Source organism: Quercus robur, chromosome 10 (genome assembly GCF_932294415.1).
Source record: "Quercus robur chromosome 10, dhQueRobu3.1, whole genome shotgun sequence".
NCBI lineage: Eukaryota > Viridiplantae > Streptophyta > Magnoliopsida > Fagales > Fagaceae > Quercus > Quercus robur.
In genome coordinates, this window is record NC_065543.1 from 27,222,606 (window position 1) to 27,244,015 (window position 21,410).

General features: G+C 35.5%; 1 protein-coding gene across 7 annotated transcripts in view; it reads left to right on the forward strand.

Annotated features, from left to right (window-relative positions):
* Positions 1-488: 488 nt before the first annotated feature.
* Positions 489-21,410, forward strand: part of LOC126701526 (probable cyclic nucleotide-gated ion channel 20, chloroplastic) — a 51,149-nt gene continuing 30,227 nt past the window's right edge. For 2 of the 7 annotated variants that reach the window (XR_007647387.1, XR_007647388.1), the window contains exons 1-6: positions 496-702; positions 2,458-2,980; positions 9,201-9,392; positions 12,581-12,679; positions 19,841-19,978; positions 20,858-21,100. Coding sequence is in view for 5 of the 7 variants with exons in the window: in XM_050399675.1 (XP_050255632.1) it covers positions 2,474-2,980; positions 9,201-9,392; positions 12,581-12,679; positions 19,841-19,978; positions 20,858-21,100 (1,179 nt within the window). In the remaining 2 variants the exon portion in view is untranslated. Of the gene's footprint in view, positions 703-820; positions 893-2,457; positions 2,981-9,200; positions 9,393-12,580; positions 12,680-19,840; positions 19,979-20,857; positions 21,101-21,410 lie in introns of all 7 variants that reach the window. The other 5 variants (XM_050399672.1, XM_050399675.1, XM_050399671.1 and 2 more) reach the window with 5 other exon arrangements.

The window sequence follows — 21,410 nt, forward strand, 5'->3', positions numbered from 1 at the left end:
CATTCTTGCTTTCAATACTACTGTAACTATATCCTCAAGAGTTTGCATTGCATTGCATTGAAGAGTCATTAGTTTTTGGAGAGAAGTGCAGAAACGGTGTTAACAAGCTGCAGGAGCAGAGGCAGCGGGTTGTTTGTTTAGCGCATAATAATAATTAATAAATAAGCATAGCTTAAAAAAAGGAAAAGAATAATAGTATATGTTTGCATGCATCGAAGATAATAGAAATAATAATAATATTATTATTGAGACACAAACATATCCCGTGCTCTATCTATAATTTGGATATTATCCTCAGCTTCTTATTTTGGAGGTTCCAGCTTTGTTTACAAATTATCTTATTGTTAATAATAAAAGTTTTCTTCTCAGTTCTCAGCAAAGAAAAAGAAAAAGAAAAAAAAAGAAAAAACCACCGTCTTAAATTGTCCCTAGTGGTCCCACCAACAACTACTACAAGGAAAATTATGTGGCAAATGAATTATGAAATGAAATGGGCCGATGCCCTTTGCCTTTTTTGTCAATCTCAGTCTCAGTCTCTGTCTCAGACGACAACTGACTTTTCAAACTCTTTAAAAGTCACCTCTGTCTCTGTCTCTCTCTTTAAAGTCACCTCTGTCTGAGTCTGAGAGAGCTTAATTGCTGTCTTTTTCTTTCTGAGTTTGAAGCTCCCTCCTAGCAATAAGAATTTAGCTCTTCAAACAGGTATGTAAAATACTTTCGTTTCTTTTTTCTTAAAGATCTTTTATTTATTTATTTATTTTTAAAACAGGTATGTAAAATTGTCTTCAACTTGTTTATTTTTTCTGGAATCGGACTTCAGACTTTGTTATTGTACAACCACATTCACATATGAACAATATGCCAAAAGCACGGTTATTGCTAATGGAATTTGGTGAGGTTTTATTAGAATGCATACCCCCCCAAAAAAAAAAAATTCTTATTAATTATTACTTTACAATGGTAATCTTGTATTTGGAAGAATACCACATCCACATGACATACTCTTGCTAATGGTTGTTTCTGGGTCCTTTGCTTACTATCAGCGTGTGTTGTTAATCTTTTAGTTTTTACAATTGGGCTTATATGTTGGGTGATGTTAGAACAGGTTTATACTCGCACTTGATTGCGGTATTAATAGCAAATGATCTGCTTAAGTCAAATTGGTCTCGTGGGTTCCAGTTAGTTCAATTGGTAAAATCTTTAATGGTTAAATAAGAGATTTGTGGTTCAATCACGGTAAAGAATCATTTTTTTTAATTTTTTTTTTTTTGGTATTGGGTTTTGAGTCCACAACCTCATCCTCCCTTTTACAAGGGGAGTAGGTGCGTTTGTTGAATCATAATCATGTATGAAATGTAATATTGTTAATCCTTGCATTTTCTAGAGAGAGAAAGAGAGGAAAATTACTAACAATCAATCTATCAATTACAATAGGATGTGTATAAATATTTGAGTGATAACATCATTCATAACTAACTCACATTCATAACTAACTCACATTTATCAGCTAGATCAAAAAAAAAAACTCACATTTATCAATTTTTCAGAAAAAAAAAAAAAAAAAAAAACTCACATTTATCACATGCTAGATTTAATAAAGCACACAAACAACTTCCTTAAATCTAGCGGGTGGATTTGCCTTTAACTATTTTTCCCTCTAGTTTTCAAATACTACAACAAACTTGGCACAAGTGGATTTAGTAACAATAACCATTTGACACCTGAAATTCAGTTGTGCCATATCATTCCACCTTTCCCACATGGCACACACTGCTGTGTCACCCCCATGCCACGTCATTAGTTTCCATATATGCATCAACCACCCCTTGTTTGTGGCTATAATTTTTGTTCTCCAATTTTTTTATCTATGTTTTTCATATCTTTAGTGTTTTTTTATTTTTTATTTATTTATTTATTTTAAAAATATAATTAATTTATTTTTAATTATGAAAAATGAAAAGTTAGGTTGCCAAAAAGAAAAAAATAAATATACAAATTTGAGCTTTAATATGTGTTATCAAAATATGGGGGTTTCTATGTTATAATATATGCATAATGCAGGATAACCGGATGCTTTGAAATATTGTTACACTTAGTGGGCTGAAGGGCAAAATATGTTATCCTGAATATCTTGCATATACAGCATTTGAGTGATATATTGTTGAAGAAGAGAAACACAAGATTTGAAAATTGCATTGCATTACTTGAGAGTAAACAAAGAAGATAGAATTTTATGATATCTTAAGTAAGAACTTAGATTGTGAGGATTGAATAAATAGCCTTCGAATATGGTTTTGTTTTCTTCTAGTTGGAAATGCATTGGTGCCAAGTTACTGAATATCTATATAAAAAGGACAAATACTTCTTGTGGTGGCATTACAATATTTTTCTAGCTATGCAATATTTGCAGAACTAGCATGTGCACGTATGCATTCTGACTTTTACATTCTTTTGTAGGTCTAGTTGATGAGAAATGGCTGGTTATGAAAATGATGATATACCTATGCTTTTAGACACACATGCGCAGTTCTTGGATGAACATCCGGATTCTCGATTTCAGAGATTTGTTTCCACAAGGAGTGCATCGATTTCCATTCCTACAAACTCAATGGATTCCTATGATAGTGAAACTAACCTTGTGGGCTATACTGGTCCCTTACGGAGTGAAAGAAGGACTCCATTCACACAGATGAGTGGTCCATTATACATTGGCCGTAAACCCGAAAGCCTTTTTCCGGTAAATCAAGGTGTAACAGGTCATAAAAAAGTGGAATCTGTGCCAGAAAAGTTTCCTTCTTCCAGAGGAAAGGATCAGAATGATTGGCCGAATGACAACTATGCAGCCAAAAATGAACATTTACTGAGGTCTGGGCAGTTGGGAGTGTGCAATGATCCTTATTGCACAGTTTGCCCAACATATGACAATTTCAGAGCCGCTCAACAAAAGAACTCAAAAGCTTCATCTGTATTTGATCCTAAGGTGTTTTTCTTTCTTAACCTTAAGGTTGTTCTTCCTGAGTTATTCTTTGAGTTTGCTGATATTTTATGTTGCCTTGTATTATATGCTTTGGTAGTCCACATTCTTAACCACATGCCTACATCATAACAAAAAACTTCACTCTATGCTAACTTCTTGCGTAGATCTCAAGTTTCGTGGTCTTTAAAAAAAGAAGAAGAAAAAAAGGATTTCAAGTTTGATGGCTAATTCTGTATCATAGTAGCATGTGGCCCTTCTGTGGATTCTATGTTGATGTTTGTACCTAATTTCATTAGTTACAGCTATTATTAGCATCTAGAAATTTCAGTTGGAGTTTGAGATGTCCAATGCTATCTCTGCAACTGACATTCAGCTCTTATGTGGTTTAAAATTTCTATAGATGATTGTTCAACTTACATTCTCCTTGGCATAGCAACAGCTTTCTTTTATTCTATGCTTGCATAATAAAGAACTTGAGGGCCCAAAAGAGATAAAACTTCTAGTAAATCATTTGCACACATTAAGCACCGTCCGGGTCAAAATTTTGTTTTTATATATTATGATGAATTCTGGAGCTTAGTAATGCTAAAAGATTTCTTTAGTACATGTAAACCAGAAGGTGTGTTATACTGGCTTTCCAATTTGGCATATCATAAATAGCTTCCATGTAGTGGAAGATCAAGGATTTTGGTCAGCAGGGGATAACATAAGACAGATATAAGAAAGGGAAATATGATGATGAAAATTCATCTACATCTGCCATGAGGAAACCAATATATGATGTATGGAGTTTAGCTCTAAAATTTGCAATTACAAATCTCCTAATTCCTCTGTAGTTTTTGGTAATGAGATTATTATGTTCAATGCAGAAGTATCATTACATGATCTTTAGTTTTCACAAAAGCAATAACCAATGATCATCAAAACATACTAAAAAATTCCCATCAATTAGATTAGATTATGCATGAAAGAGATAATTGTTGAAACCTCTAATGGAAGAAGAAAACTTTTTCTGGATTATTAACATAACAAAGAATATGATCTAATCATCATAAATAGATATAGGCCAATGTGATAATATACTGAAAGCCCCAGTGAATTTCAAATTTGATGATGCATTGGCTTTGTATGTTATACATATATACAGGCTGACCAAGTTTTGCTAAATTTTGATGGAGGAACTTCTTGCCAGCCACCTTGGCTCCATTGTTGGTTTTGTAGTTTATTTTATTTTTATTTTAAATTAATATTATTAGTTAAAAAAAAAACTTGGCCCCTTGAAGGCATATGTTCCTTCTAAATATTGGGAATCAAAGCCGCAACTTAGCCTCTTGTGGAAAGCCTATGTTATTTGTAGTTGAAGAACAAAATGCTTGATGTTTGTTCAGTTCTGTAACAGTCTGGTTGAACCCTCTTCTTTATATATTTTTTTGTTGTGAGTAATGTATGTGGGGAAGATTTTTAGAATGTATTTAAAATTAATTTGAAATATGTGGTGTGTTAGGGTAATTAATTTTAACCCTACATGCTTCCTGAAGATTAATATGCTATCAAAGTCAAACACCACCCATTGCCACTAACTCAGGCATTTCATATCATCAACAACCACAACGAACAAAACTCATGACACCAGTGATCACATTTAACCAAATTCCTCGTGCTGACGACCACAACTACACTATTCAATCACCAATCATAACTCCAATGACCACGATTCACTTGCTCGGTGAGTTAGCTGGCTCCGACAAGTGACTTTGTGGTCATCTCGACACCAAAACAACATCAATTGTTGAGGTTCACTTGCTGGGTTTTATTTGGCTTCATTGGGCAATGCAAGGAGGTAGTTTTCTTGGTCAGAAACCCCATTTTCTTGGATCGATAGACTTTGATACCAAGCTCAGTTGTAAAATATGAGGTAGTAGGTTTGAAGGAGAGAAAAGAGGAGTGGAGAGTGATATTTGAGGAAAGGTTTGGGGCTTTGTTAATCAGTTTTTTTTTTTGATAGGTAAGAAAAATATATTCAAAAAACTGCTAGATGCCAAAAAAACACCAGCAAAACAAAGTACAAAAATGAAAAGAAACAAAAAGAAAAACAAAAAAGCATTAATTACAGAGAAAAAGAGAGCTAAGGAAAAAAGGAATAGAGTCACTAGAAGTGAGTCCCCAAGCCCTAGCCCAATCAAAAAGGGAACCAGCGAAGAGAGCAAGCAGCTGGTCTTCAGATCTATCCAGATCCTCAAACGTCCGCCGATTGCGTTCCCTCCAAATGCACCACATCAAACAAAGCGGAACTAGATTCCAAATGTTAGATGAATGCTTTCCCAACCAATTCCACCAACTAAACAGACAATCTTGCACCGTACGCGAGGGAACCCAAGAAATCCCAAAAGTCCTAAAGACAAAACACCATAGCCGATAAGCTTTTCCACAATGTAACAACAAATGATCCACTGTCTCACCGCAACAATGACACATAATGCACCAGTCAACAAAATCAAAGCCCCTGAGACTTAAGATATCTCCTGTGAGGATCCTATTCCAAGCGGCTGTCCAAACAAAGAAAGAGACACGCCGAGGAGCCTTTACCTTCCAAATACCTTTCCAAGGAAAAGCAATGGAAGAAGAGCCATGTAACTTATGATAATATGAGCGGATAGTGAAATCTCCATTTTTTGTCAAGATCCATCTCAAACGATCACCATCAGTCACGGAAGGAACATAGGAAGCCAAGAATCGAAAGAAATCATCCACCACATCTACCTCCCAATCATTAGGATCCCGAATGAAACGAACATCCCAAGTTCTCCTATCCCCTGCTCCTTGACATATCAGAGATGATTCTACGGAAGCCTCTTTGTTTGCAGCAAAATTGTACAAGGTTGGAAAAGCCGAAAGGAGAGGGAGATCTCCGCACCACCTATCTGACCAAAAATTTCACTCTATCCCCCACCCCCACCTTATACTGGACAAATTTGTTAAAAACTTCCCAACCCATCCGGATACTTCTCCACAAACCACACCCATGAACACCCCTTCCCAACTTAGAGGTCCACCCCGCCCATTCTTCCCCAAATTTCAAAGCTACCACCCTCCTCCAAAGCCTATTCTCCTCAATCCCAAAACGCCAATGCCACTTTCCTAGTAAGGCTTTATTGAAAGTGGTCAGTTTCCTAATACCCAAACCACCATTAGCAATAGGCAAACAAACCTTATCCCAACTCAATAAATGAATCTTAGAATCACCCCACAGGAAGTCCCTTTGAAGCTTCTCAATTTTGTTGGCCACATGTGTAGGAATGGTGAACAAAGATAAGAAATAGGTGGGAAGACTAGAAAGCGTACTTTTAAGCAGTGTCAACCTACCACCTTTAGATAAATACAACTTCTTCCACCCTGCCAGCTTCCGTTTAATTTTCTCCAAAATAGGGTTCCAAATAGAAGGGGATTTATGGGACGCTCCCAACGGCATACCAAGATACGTCATTGGCAAGGCCCCAATCCTGCAACCCAAAAACTCTGCCAAAGCCTGCATATTATTTACCTCCCCTATAGGAACAATCTCACTTTTAGCTACGTTAACCTTCAAACCAGTCACAGCCTGAAAACCAAGAAGCAGCAGCTGAACATGAAGGATTTGCTCCACCTCTGCATCGCAAAACAAAATAGTATCATCCGCAAACAGCAAGTGGGAAACGCATTCCCCTCTACCCCTCCTACCATCTACCTTAAAACCACTAAGTAAACCTGCCCCCTCCATTCTCTTCACCATCCTACTAAACACCTCCATCACAACTAAAAATAACAAGGGAGACAGTGGATCACCTTGTCTCAATCCTCTAGAACTGCCAAAGAAATCAGCTGGAGACCCATTAACCAAAACAGAGAACTGCACTGTCGAGATACAAGTACGAATCCAGCTACACCATTTCTCCCCAAAGCCCATTTTCTTCAACAACTTCAGAAGCGCCTCCCAATTCACATTATCATAAGCTTTCTCAATATCTAACTTACAAATCACCCCCGGAATCTTACTCTTCAATCTGCTATCAACACACTCATTGGCAATAAGAACTGAATCGAGGATTTGCCTACCTCCCACAAAACTATTTTGAGATTCAGTTCCTCAAAATTAGAACATATTTATATTATGGAGGTATGGAAAGATCAAAAGAATACTTATATGCTAATATAAAATAATAACATGCTAATATAAAAAAATAATAATGGTAATTCTAACAAATAATATGTATTGTGTTAGATTAATTAATTTTAACCCTACACACTTCTCGAAGATTAACAGTTTTATCTTGAATTTTATTGTAGATATCAAATCAATTTACTTTCTTGTTCTATGGATATAAAATTGTTCTTCCTTTTGGAAACCTGGTTATCCCAAATTGTTAATTTTAATTTTGCATGCCATGTTTTCATTTAGAGTTTTGTCCAAGTTGAGAGTGCGAATAGATCCCCAATTGCAAATTTTACTGCTAAATCACTTTTAACAAAACTAAGCAATTAAGTTGAGTATACGTGATTAATTCACAATTCATGGTTTGCAATAAACAATATAATGGAATAAAGGAATACAAAGTGCAGAAAATAAAAAGCAAACCATACAAAAGCACCGGCAAGTGTTTTTGAAGAGGAAACTAGAGCCCCCCAAGTGAAAAACCTGTTGATCCTCCAAGTCGGAACTCCACTATAGAATAGATGCAGTACAAGATTGACTATAGACCCTCCAAGCCTATATCTTCCTAAGTACTTGAGTCCTCCAAGCTCCTGCTAGCATTCGACTTTGCTGAGTCCTTTCTTCTATGGAGTCTTGTCGGTTTAACGACCAACCGCTAGTCACCAAGTGGAACTTGGATTTAAACATGGGCTCTCCAATGATTCCCAATACTGATCAGCTCTCTAACACTCAAATAAGGTGTAGATAGTGATGGTAAAACCCCTCTCAAGGTGTAGGCATGGTGAGAGGGAAAGAGAAGAGAAAAGCTATGGGTTCACTCTATGTGTTTAGGTATTTCTCTCTAAGATTGAGCACAAGAAGCTCTATAAAATCTCACTCTATCTCTGTTTGGATTTTTCGATTTCTGGATCTGTAGAGATATGAGAGGATGGGTGTGCATGTTCTTTTCTTAAGCTGGTTGTGGATTGGATCAAGTAGCTGGAATCTGTCCACAATGCAAAGTTGCGAGCTGCTCGTGGGATGTCTAGGTCGTGAGCTTTTTGTGGCTCACATTGAGAAAGCTTTCTCCTTTATGTGATGTAGCGTTTTTGCGGGCAGCCATGATGCGGACAGGTTGCGTGCAAGTTGTGACAACACTCTCTCGGCAGCTTTGGCCAGACTTTGACAAGGGTTCAAAGCATGGTTTGAAACTGGACTAGTTCAACTAGTTCAACCAAGGACTGGGACCTATGTTGGTCTGGTCCAATTCAAAAAACCAGAAAAGTCAGCTTTTGCATTTTTTTTTTTTTGCTTTGCTTTGTTCTGAATGCAAAAAGAATGTTTGCTAGATTGCTATGCTGTCTGTAGAAAGAAAATTGTTTAGGCCTGGTACTAACTGTAATAGTAATAGTCATGGTGGCAGTGGCAATACTTTCTGTGATAGCATTGACAGCTCCAGTGATAACATTTTTTCTGTTGCAGTGGCAGTGGTCAAATGCAATTGGTAGAGCTGGTGGTGATTTTGTTATGGAGGCAGTGGTAGCAATGGTTACGAGAGCAGGAGGTTGAGATTATAGTCCTTTTTAGTGAAGGTAGGTTTCAGAAAGGGCGGGGGCTTGTGCAGATTTGGTGGTAACTAGTGTTACTGTCTAGTGGTGGTGCTGTTAGATGTCATGCATGTTGATTGTAGTTATTATGTTTTGATATGGTAATGTACAAGGAAAAGCAATTCTAATGTTTTGTTTTCCTCTTAGTAGCAATAATAAGGGTTTTTAATTTTATATTTTGTTTAAATTTAACTGCTTTTCATTCTAGCTGCATTGTAGTTTATGTGTTTTCTTTTTTCCTCGCTTCTAAAAGAAAGAAAGTCCTCTAAGTTGTTATCCAGACACTTTGTTATTGTTCTGTGAAAAACTCTCTTGAGGCTGCAAAGTCATTTTGTTGTACTATTATTTTCCTATGACTTTTTCATGTTGTGTATTTTAATAGTTTTTTTTAAGCATAATAATGTTGTACAAATACACCAATATGCTTTTTTGTTGTTGATTTTTTTAGTTCCGTACTGTTCTCTATGGGGATGCTAAAGGCTGGGCTAGGAGAACTTTTTCCTTTCTCCAACAATATATTCCTGGAGTCATGAACCCTCATACTAAAGTTGTGCAACGATGGAACAAATTTTTTGTCATTTCTTGCTTGGTGGCAATTTTTGTGGACCCATTATTTTTCTTCTTGCTGTATGTACTAAAGGTATGGATCTTGTCCTTGAAGGATAAAGTTAAATTCATTTTGAAGAGTTTTGCTTGTGCATGAGATAAGGCTATAATCACGTCTCTAAATTTTTAACATGTGTCCAACATCTATTATTGTGAAGTCAATTTTTTTCACTATTTTGGGATTATTCTCAAATCTGATTAAGTCCGACATATGTTTTCATTGCCAAAGCATTGCACTCAACCTTTTGAATATTTATCCTGTCACAATGGAAAGATAAAGAAAAGGTAAAGACTAGGTTTTGGCAAATTTTTGGGAAGGTGTCCTAAGCGGGCTTCAAGGAGGAGGGTATCAGATTGTTCATGGTAATCAAGAATAGTTGGAGGGCTAAAATGTCACCAAGCTCACAGCAGAAAAGTCAAATCCAGTATGAAAGGGATGAACTCAAGAACTTGGTCTCTCGACAATAAATTATGACACAAGAGGAGGGGGCTGCAATAGTGCTGGTCAAAAGAATAGGGTGCTTTAGTTGACATCATGAATTTATGACTTATCATGTGGAATGTGAGAGGTTTGAACGACTGGGAAAGAGGTTGAGGGTGAGGAATGCTCTTAGAATGTGGAAGGGGGGATATTATTTGCTTACAGGAGATAAAAATGGAGGGTAATTAACCATAGTGTGGTCTGGAGTCTGTTGGGGAGTCAATTTGTGGATTGGGATTGTTTGGAGGTGGAAGGAGCTTTTGGGGGCATTTTACTTCTTTGGGAAAAGAAAGTGGTGTAGAAGAATGATGTTGCGAAGGGGTTATTTTCCTTATTGTGTAAATTCAGGAGTCTAGAGGGGAATTTTGAATGGATGTTTTATGGGGTGTATGGTCCCAATTTGGACCAAAAACAGGCTATGTTATGGGGGAGTTGGCTGGCATTCACAATTGTTGGCAACTTCCATGGTGTATTGGGGGAGATTTTAATGTAGTAAGATTTCCTACTGAAAGGCTTACAAGGGGTAGAACCACTCTGGTCATGTGGGATTTCTATGAATTTATCTCTGATTAGGGGATTTACTAGATTTACCACTTGAGGGAGGATCTTAACATGGTCTAATAATCAAGAAGTGCTGTCAATGTTGAGATTGGATCGTTTTCCCATTTCAGCAGATTGGGCAGAATAATTCTCTCTTGTGAATCAGAAGTGGATACTTTTTTTGTATATCTATTGTTAAATTCTCTATTCTTATTAATATCGGTCTGAGTGGATTTTTTGAGAGCTCTCAGGGATTGAGGTAAGAGATCTGTTGTTGCCATTATTATTTGCCCTAGTTATAGAGGCTTTGAGTAGACTGTTATCTAAAGCGGTTAATATTATTTGTCCCAGTTATAGAGGCTCTCAGTAGACTGTTATCTAAAGCGGTTGATATTATCTCTCCTAGTTGTAGAGGCTTTCAGTAGATTGTTATCTAAAGCGGTTGACCAGGGGTGGGGGGGGGGTTACTTAACGGGATTTTCGGTTGGTGGGAGGCAGAATGTTCCTTTGCTGGTGTTTCATCTTTTGTACAATACTTTAATTTTTTGTGGTGATGAGAATGAACAGATTGGTTATTTGAGATGTGTATTGCTTTGAAGCTGTTTCGGGATTAAAAATAAATTTTGGCAATTCAGAGATGGTTCCGGTAGGTGATGTTCATGAGATTGAACGTCCAGCTAGTTTGATGGGATGTAAGATCTCTACTTTGCCTTTAAAGTATTTGGGTCTCCTACTGTGGGAAAAATGTCCAAGGCTATATGGGATCTGATATTAGAAAAGATGGAAAAAAAAAATTGGCAGGGTGGAAGAAGTTCTATCTATCCAAGGAAGGACAGCTTACTTTGATTAAGAGTATTCTTTCTAGCCTAACTACTTACTACCTCTCTTTGTGGGATGGGTGATTGTGTAAAATTCCATTTGGTGAAGTGGCAGACAGTTTGCAAATCTGTCCAACAGGGGGGTGCTTGGACTTTCATAGTTTGGTATGATTTAATCAAGCTCTATTGGGGAAATGGCTTTGGAGATTTGCTTATGAAAAAGAGGCCTTTTGGCATACAATTACAAAGTATGGAGTTCTTGGGGGTGGGTGGACTTTGGGGTTGCTTATGGGTGGTCTCACATATGTATCTTGTGGAAATGTATTAGGAGTGGGTGGAATAGTTTTGCACAATTTTCAAAGTGGGTAGTCTTTCAGGGATTTGTTTTTGGTGTGAATGCTGGTGTGGTGATGATTTAAGTATACTTTTCTGGACTTGTATTGTGTAGCTCGAGACAAAGAGATTACAATGGTAGATTATTTACATATACATTATGGGGGTGTTTTTTGGGATGTGGTGCTTAATCATGCTTGCCAAGATTGGGCATTGGAGATTTTGCAATCCTTTATTACTCAGTTATACTCGGTTAAAATTGGGGATTTTCTGAGGATCATGTCTAGTGGACCTTTACAAAAGTGGTAACTTGAGGTAAAATCTTTTTACAAAGCTCTCTATTCTAGGGAATTTCAGTTTTTCAGTGGAAGAGTATTTGGAAGGTGTAGGTTCCATCTATGATGGCTTTTTTTTTTTTTTTTTTCTTGGGTGTGTGTGTGTGGGGACTGCAGCTAATGGGAGAAGCCTAACAATGGATAATTTGTGTAAGCGAAGGCTGTGTGTGATAGATTGGTGCTTTATGTTAGAGGAGTGGTGAGACTATTGATCACCTGTTACTACATTGTGCCTTTGCCAATAATTTGTAGTCTATGGTGTTTGGTTTGTTTGGAATAGTGTGGTTATGCCTATAGAGTGTTTTGGCTTTGTTGGAGTGTTGGAAATGGGGCTTTGGTTGGAATATTATGGCAGATGTTTGGGGTGCTATTCCATTATGTTTTATGGATTATTTGGAGAGAGTGTAATACTCACATGTTTGAAGGGGTTGCAGTCTTGCAGATATGAAGATTTTTTTTTTTTTTTTTTTCTCGCACTCTGTATGACTGGATAGCAGTCTTAAGTTGTCATTCTTTCCCTAATATGCTATAATTTTTGGATTTATATACTTTCATTTGATTTTTAACAGCCCCTGTACACTGCCTGTGTACTGTGGTTGTGCTGTACTTATTCTTCTCTAAATAAAATTTGCATTTACTGATCCAAATATATATATATATATATTGGTTAACTATAGCAAAACTTTACTTGCTTTCCCCCAACCTTTGAGTGCAGGATAACAAGTGTATAATTATTAACTGGCCCATGACCACTACAATTGTGGTTTTCAGAAGTATGACTGATCTGGTATACTTATTTCACATGCTTCTTCAGGTGAGAAGTCAAATCGATGCTTATTAGCTCTTTATTCCATAGATTATCAGTAGATTAGAATTTTTAGATTCTTTGTATATTTGATACTTCTCAGGGGATAGTTGAGTGTGTTCAAAACTGTTCCCAAAAACTGTTTACTATATATATATATATGTGAATATAATTACTTATTACTTATATAAAAGAAAAACTTAAATTATCTTTTTATTCTATTTTTTCTTGAAAATACCTGCTATTTGAGTAAAAGTGTTTAGGGTTTGTTAAATTAACCCTAACACATAAAATATTATTTGTGTATAAAGGGAGTACAGCGGTATTATTATTGTGCCCCTAGCTTTGAATCTTGGAGAGTATATATCATACAATTCTAGCTTTTTACATAATAAATCCAAATGAATTTTACATAAAGCTTTGGTAAACATATCAGCAATTTGGACTCTTGTAGAAACATATAGAGTAGTAATTTCACCATTTTCTACTCCCTCTCGAATAATGTGACAATCTACTTCTATATGCTTAGTTCGCTCATGAAACACAAGATTGGAAGCAATGTGAATTGTTGCTTAATTATCACAATGCATACTTATAGGCACCTTCAAAATAGATTTTAATTCCTCAAGTAAGGTTGATCTATATTAGTTCGCATGGTGTGTGTTCCATGGCTTTATACTCAGCCTTTGTACTAGACCTATCTACAAAAATTTGTTTCTTACTCTTCCAAGTAATCAAGTTTCCTCCTAGAAAAGTGCAATATATAGTAGTGGATTTCCTAGCTAACAGTGATCCTATGCAATTGGCATTGGTAAAGGCTTATACTTGGAGGCTAGGTTGCATAGACATAGACACGGGTGCGAGTACAATACGGGTACGGGAGAACAACATTTCTTGAAAAACTAGGGTACGACACATCTGGAGTACGACAATTAATTAATTAATATTTATTTTAGGTATATTTTATATATTTTTAGACATATTTATCTTTTTTTAGATTTTAAAGTTAAGTAATTGCAATAAAATGTTTTTAAAAAATATCTACAATTAATTTAAAGACAAATCTAAAAATATTTAATATAAAATAAAATAATATAAATGCTTAGGAAAAGGCAATTTCTTTACCATTATTTATAATGCCATAGACTAGAAAGGGCAAAAGATTTAAAGATAAAAAGTAATACGTGGGCCACCACCCCAAATATCTCTTGTCATCTTGCCACACCCATGCCTTGGAGTCGACACCCACAAGAAGATATAAGGGTCTGTTTGGTTGGAGAAGTGAAAAAGTAGGAGGATAGAAAATTGGGAAGGGATAGAAAAGTGGGAGGATAGATGAGATTTAGTTTGATTGGTAGGATGGAAAAGTAGAGAGATGAAAAATTTATTTGTTTGGTTGAGAAGCAAAATGAGAGGATGGAAAAACGAAGTTAGTATAAATTTACAATTATGTCTCCATTAAATAAAACAAAAAAGTAACACATTTTTTTAGCAAAAAAATTGTGTCTGTGCAAGTGGATGAAAAAAAAGCAACTGGCTGAAAAGTAGAAGATGATGATTGCTACTTGTTCCAGCCGATGCGAGAAGAAAAATAAAAAGAGGGGTGATGGTGGTGATACTATTGTGGTTCTAGATTGAAGGAAGTTGTGGGGTTTAGAAAGAGAGGGCGTGAGGGAGTGAGATCTTTTTTTTTTTCCCCCTCCCATGTCCGGGAAGTAACTAGCATGTCTTGGCTGTGTCTGCCTGTACCTAGAATAAAAAAATAATTTTTTTTTTCTCTGGTACGCGCTGGGTACTTTTGCAGCCGTGTCTTACTGGTACCTATGTTGAATACGTGTCTGACATGGGTACTTGGCCATTTTTGGCATGTCCGGGCAACATAGCTTGCAGGTGACTGTTAGCTTTATTCAAAAGACCACAACCTAGATGTGCTTTAAGATACCTCACAATTTGAATAATTGTTTACCAAAATCCCAATGTGGAAGATGTGGAGCTTTCATGTATTGGCTCATAGCACCAATTGCAAATGATATATCAGGGAGAGTAATTGTGAGATAATTTAACTTACCAACCAAACGACGATATCTCTTAGGATTAGACAACAGCTCCTCTTGATCTTCATACAATTTGGCATTAGGATTCATAGGAGTCGCCACTGCTTTAGATCCTAACAAAGCTAGTTTCTTCCAAAATATCCATCACATACTTTCTTTGCGATAAACTAATACTTTTTTAGATCGTGCTACCTCAATACCCAAGAAATAATGAAGTTTGCCCAGTCCTTAGTTTGAAATGAGTTTTGAAGGAATGTCTTCAAATCATCAATGTCCTTGTCATCACTAGTGATTATAATATCATTTACACACACTATCAACATAACCTTTCCTCTTTTAATGGGTATATATGGTTGATTATTCCCCATTACTTATTGTGGTGTCTATGGAGAAAGAGAAATAGTAGATGCTTTGAAGGTAGGGAGAGATCCATATCAGACTTGAAGCTATTTTTCTTTAGAACTTTAATGGATTGGTTGGCTGCTTTGTGGAACCAATCATTTTTTATCTTTTCTTGATTTCTTAGATTCTTGTAATTTTTGTTCTTGATTGTTTGACCCCTTGTACACTCCTTGTGTACTAGGGAGTTCCCCTTTTTGATATCAATAAACTTATTACTTATCAAAAAAAACCTTTCCTCTTTTAGAGTGATTAGAAACCATAGAGTGATTAGATTGGCAATGTCGCAATCCAAACTATAACACTGTTGCACTAAATTTACTAGGGAGATTGCTTAAGACCATAGATGGCTTTATGCATCTTGCAAACCTTCCCAGACTCCCCCGAGCAACAAACCGAAGTGGTTTCTCCATACACAACTCTTCCTTCTAATCACCATTTAAAAATGCATCTTTAACGTCTAACTAAAACAATGGCCAACCCAGATTAGCAAATAAGTAGATTAAAATCCTGATAGAAAATTTTAGCAACAGGAGAGAATGTCTTTGCATATTCAACACCAAAAGTCTTGGTATACCCTTTGGCAACCAAGCGAGCCTTCAAATGTTCAATAGAACCATCAAGCAAGTACTTCATAGTATACACCCAACGGTAGCCAATAGTAGTTTTCCCTAGAGGAGGAACTAAAGACCAAGTAGAATTTTGAAACAAGGCAGACATTTCTTCTTCCATAATAGCCTTCCAACCAAGAATGGACATAGCTTCCTGTAGAGACTTAGGAGCAACAATGGAGGACAAGGATGAGGTATGATATTAGAGCAATGACATATGAAAATATTCAAAAGCATATCAAAAAAATATGAAGCGAAGCAATAAATTGATTCTTTATTTCCATAAAAAATGATTTGAAAATAGGGTAAAATTCGGACATTTCTTTCATAAGATAAAGATAGGTGACCCTAGAATAATCATCAACAAAACTAACAAAATATTTAAATCCCAACCATGAGGGAGTTTTTTTGGAACCCAAATATCAGAATGAAATAAATGAAAAGGACTACTGACATGACTTTCACACCTAGAGACAAAAGGCAATGGTGCTTACTCAATTGACATGCTTCACATTGCAAAAGCTCGATTACACAATGGGACTAACCACTTCAAATTTTAGAGAGTGGGTTGACCAAGGCGACAATGATGCTAGAGAGGTGAGATACACAAGTGAGAAGCCACTAAACTCGATGAACAACGATGATCCAGGTGGTAGAGTCGATTGGCTTCATGCCCTCCACCAAGAATCTTCCTTGTCTTGAGATCTTGAAAGATACAATGAGTGGATAAAAAAGGGCAGCGCAATTTAGAAATTTAGTAAGCTTACTAATTGGCAAAAGATTAAAAGGAAAGTCAAGAATATATAAGACTGAAGAGAGAGAAAGATTAGGACCTAGATTGGCAGTGCCTAAACCATAAACTTTAGTGGTTGAGCCATTTGCCAAAGTGACATTGAGAAGACTACTAGAGTGCTCAAGGTCAGAGAGTAAACTTGAAGTACCTGTCATATGATTAGTAGGACCTAAGTCAATGACCCAAGGTTCCTGAATGGCAAGACAAGCAATGGAAGTACCTCATTAAGCCAAAGTAGCTGTAGAGCTAGACCTAACAAAATTAGAATGTACAGACACAAGGTGAATGTAGTCTTCCTCCGGAATTGATACTACTCTTGATGTTGGTGTGTTGGTGGAAGTGATTGTGATAGTTCTTCAGCCTAAAAACTAGCTTAATGGGCTGAGAGTTTGCCATACTACTCTTAACAAAAGTCTAGTTTATAATTCTCAGTATGACCTCTTGCTCAAGACCTCCACGACCTTACCATAGTTTTCAGACTTGGACTGTTAAAAAAACCGGAAAAGGAAGAGAGGTTCAAGGTTTTTAAGGTTAAACTAAGGTTCAACCGAGATCGAACTGTGATGACGTCATAATTAATTTAATAATTATTTAAAAGATAAATAAATATACTAAATTAGTAAAAATTAAAAAATTAACTAAAATAATCGAAATAAATATAAAGAACTATATTTCAAATATTTTTTTATATCATCACTTTCGTAATGCAAATAAAAAATATTACATTTTGAGCATAATTGACAATCCAATATTTTCTTTTTTATGCCCATTTAAATAGTCAACCATTTGTGAATTAAAAAAAAAAAATACAAGAGTGGAGTAGGCAGACATTGGTTTGTCCCCCCCATTAAAAAATAGGTTAAATAAAGAACAAGTTCCCATAAAATTTAAGAAGTGCTTGACAGCAAGAATAATTGGGTAACAATGCAGATATTGAAGAATAATACTCTAGAGGCAAAAATGCTGATACAACATATGCAAAATCGTAGAGAGAGAGAAGAACAACGAAGAAGATGGCGGTGTGGTCTCAAGTCTGATAGTCTCATGGTGGGTGGTTGAAGTTGAAGGCTTGAAGCTTCAACAATGGCTGTAAGTAACAAAAAAAAAAAAAAAAAAAAAAAAAAAAAAAAAAAAAAAAAAAAAAAAACTCAAATGGTCTGACCTGTGAGAACTGCTTAAGGTTTTCAAAACTGGGAGGTTCAACTACAGTTCTCACGGTTCATGGACTTTCCTGTAATGGCTGGTTATTATGGTTAAAAGAACCGGCTTTAATGAACGGTTTTCGGTTAATCTGGTCAGATTGTATGGTCTGGTCCAGATTTCAAAACCATGGGCCTTACCACTCCCCATAGAAGTGGCAAAAGCAGATTTATAACCGGAAGGTAATGTAGCAGTATTAGAGTCAGATAATGTGGCTTGTCTAAGTCTATCAAAAGCTTCACTTAATGAAGGGAGGTCTTTACAAGCCAAAAGTTGTTAGTTGTGATTAAATTGGGGACATGATGTTGCGATGCGGAAGCGTCAAGAAGCAAAACATGTCTACTTCTAGTAAACAAGAAATAATTACACATTTACTTCTAAAAGTAACCTTGAATCCACAAGGAGAAAGGGTCCTGGTATCCACCAAAGAAATAATAGACAAAAGTCTAAATTTTTATTATTATCAATAATACCGAAAAACGTTTACTAACTTGGAGGCCTATTTAAGGGCTCCATAAAACTTGACTAACAAGAAAATATATACTAAAATAAATCCTAATTAATACTTAACCATAATAGGAACCAAATTTGACCTAAAAAGTATTAAAAGTATCTAAAAACAAGAAAATAAAACCCTAAACTTAAAATTCCAAAAATTACATATTGAATACCAAAATTAATAAATAACAAAAGTTTACTTGTAGATTCTGTCCTACATCAGGAAATATTCCGTACCAACCATTAAACCGGTATCGGTCCTCTTCCAAAATGTATTGGAAAAAATATCGGGTTGTACCAGCCTATATAGGGGATATTTCGGGCATTTTGGCCAAAATTAGTGTTTCGGTCAGTACAATTAAAAAAAAATGTTAAAAAATATTAAAAAAATGTTATTTAAGTTAATATATTGATTAGTGTACTTAGGCTAATATTTAGTCTTATAAAATATGTGGATTTTAAATTTTATGTTGATAAATGTAAAAATTAGTAAATTTATACTTACATAAGTAAATACAAACATATATTTATGTATAGAAATATATAAATAGCGGTAATCCCAAAACGGTGCATCGTTATCAACCGCTACGAAAATATTTCGTTCTCTTGGCCAAACCATAACGGCCTCTGGTATGAAATTGACTCCCTTGGGATGTTTGCTTTCCCATCTTGTTTTTCTTTTCTTATCATTTTTTATTGGGAAGTTACACATTCATTTGGTGGGTTTGGAAACCACAACCTCATCCTCCATCCAATTGTTACAAAAGTTCCTAGTAGGGAAGATTAAACTAAGGGAAGTAGGGTTGGGAAAATTTGCCATGAACTTGCTGCTAATTGTTTGCCATGTACAATATATATTTGAATTAAAACCCAATAACAAACCAATTCAGTCAATAGTGTCAATGCAGAATTGAACTGACTCATTACCCTCACAAAAACTGAATGGCTTGGGCAGCCATTTCACAGCCCTAATTTATAATTTCCTTGAGCCCATTTATGATTATTTATCATTTATTAGTTATTATTATGATTATTATTGGTATATCACTCAAGTTTCTCACATTCAATGAATGTAATCGAAAGGTAGTGAATAAAATGATTTGAAAATAATTTTTATTGTTTTGTGGATCCATTTAGTCACTAAACAGTGTTATGCTTTTTCATTCATATTCACATTAAAGCAAGCAATGATTGTTACACTTTTCTCCATTATCTAAAATGCTATTTAAAATCTTGGCATTGTATGTATGTATGAATAGATGATTTTATTAATGGGAGTGACTTAGGTGTACAGGTTCTATACAAAAGCTACTGCGCTTGGTAACAATTACAAATACTAAGAATTCGAGAAAATCCATGAATATTTTTGTACATATGTATCTTCATATATTTATTTAAGTATACTGTATGCTATTGAAAAAGAATATAGATATAAGAAAGTTAAATATTGTGATAAGAGAATTTTATAGGTTTCATCTATAATAATTCACATGACTTAATTTGAGAATGTGATTTATATATCCAATGCCTCCAATCATTATCCCATTGTAATTTTCTTAGTTTTGATTGAAGCCTTTCCTCTAGCCTTGAAATTATGTAATTTGCTTTTGTGCAGTTTAGGTTGGCTTATGTGGCCCTAGAGTCGCGAGTGGTTGGTGCTGGAGAGTTGGTTGACCATCCAAAGAAAATTGCTCTTAATTACATTTGTGGATACTTTTTTATTGACTTGTTTGTTGTATTACCTCTTCCTCAAGTAAGAACCATCTCTCAATCATTCTCTTCCCTTTATCAACTTTGTTTACCGTCTACATATGACACGTCCGTACACTTAATGTGTTACATTTGTGGATACTTTTTTATTGACTTGTTTGTTGTATTACCTCTTCCTCAAGTAAGAACCATCTCTCAATCATTCTCTTCCCTTTATCAACTTTGTTTACCGTCTACATATGACACGTCCGTACACTTAAAAATTCTAATTTATATATGTGGGTGATTACGATGATATTGTTTAATATTTTTCCCTTGACTTAATACAAACTTATAACACTTACCCTCAAGTTGGGACGTATATGTCATGCAATCCTAGCATGTTACATAATAAATCCAAACGAGTCTTACACAAAACTTTGATTCAAACATATCAGCGAACTGGGCTCTGATAGAGAGATATATGGAGTAGCTATTGCACCAGTTTCTACCCTTTCTCGAACAAGATGACAATCCAACTCTATATGCTTGGTTTGCTCATGAAGCACAAGAATACAGGCAGTATGAATTGCTGCTTGCTTCTTACAATCATATACATAGGCAACTTCATGTCAAACCTTAATTCCTCAACTAGATGCTTAATCCACATAAGTTTGCATGACATATGTGTCATGGCCTTGTAATCATCCTCTAAGCTAGATCTGGATATTATAGTCAACTTCTTAATTTTCCAAATAATCGAGTTGCCTCCTAGAAAAGTGCAATACATGTGATCAAGTTGCCTTCTATAAGATCGTTGCATGTATCGATCAATTGGTTTAAATACCTTTATGATAGTATATGTTTTATTTAAATGATAAGTGTATTTCGAATTTCTGTCCTTTGTAATTAATTATTTTTATTATTACTTTTTAAAATGCAGATCATAATATTGTTAATTCTACCAAAATCTTTGGGAGGAGCCAATTATGCCAAAAATCTTTTACGGGCAGCTGTTCTTGTTCAGTACATTCCTAGATTGTATAGGTTTCTACCTCTACTTGCTGGTCAGTCTCCAAGTGGCTTCGTATTTGAGTCAGCCTGGGCTAATTTCATTATAAATCTTCTCATTTTCATGTTGTCCGGCCATGTTGTTGGGTCATGTTGGTATCTGTTTGGGTTGCAGGTAGGTGGAGGTTTTTATATCACTAAAGATGCTTGTTGACCTTGCCTTATTTTTAACAAGTTTCTTCTTCTTTCTGTTTTTTGAAGTTTCTTTGAACTTTACACTTCCTCTTGTACATGCAATTATATATAGTTGTTGAAATGTTCATAATAGTGAAGCATCTTCTTGTTCAAATTACCTTTTGTGAAACACAAATTGCAGACATAATGCAACCTTGGCGAACAATTTCCTGAAGCAATATTAAGTCAAATGTTCCTTTGCCTGCCAAGAAAAGAAAAGAAAAAAAATAAAAAAGAACCCAAACATTGTA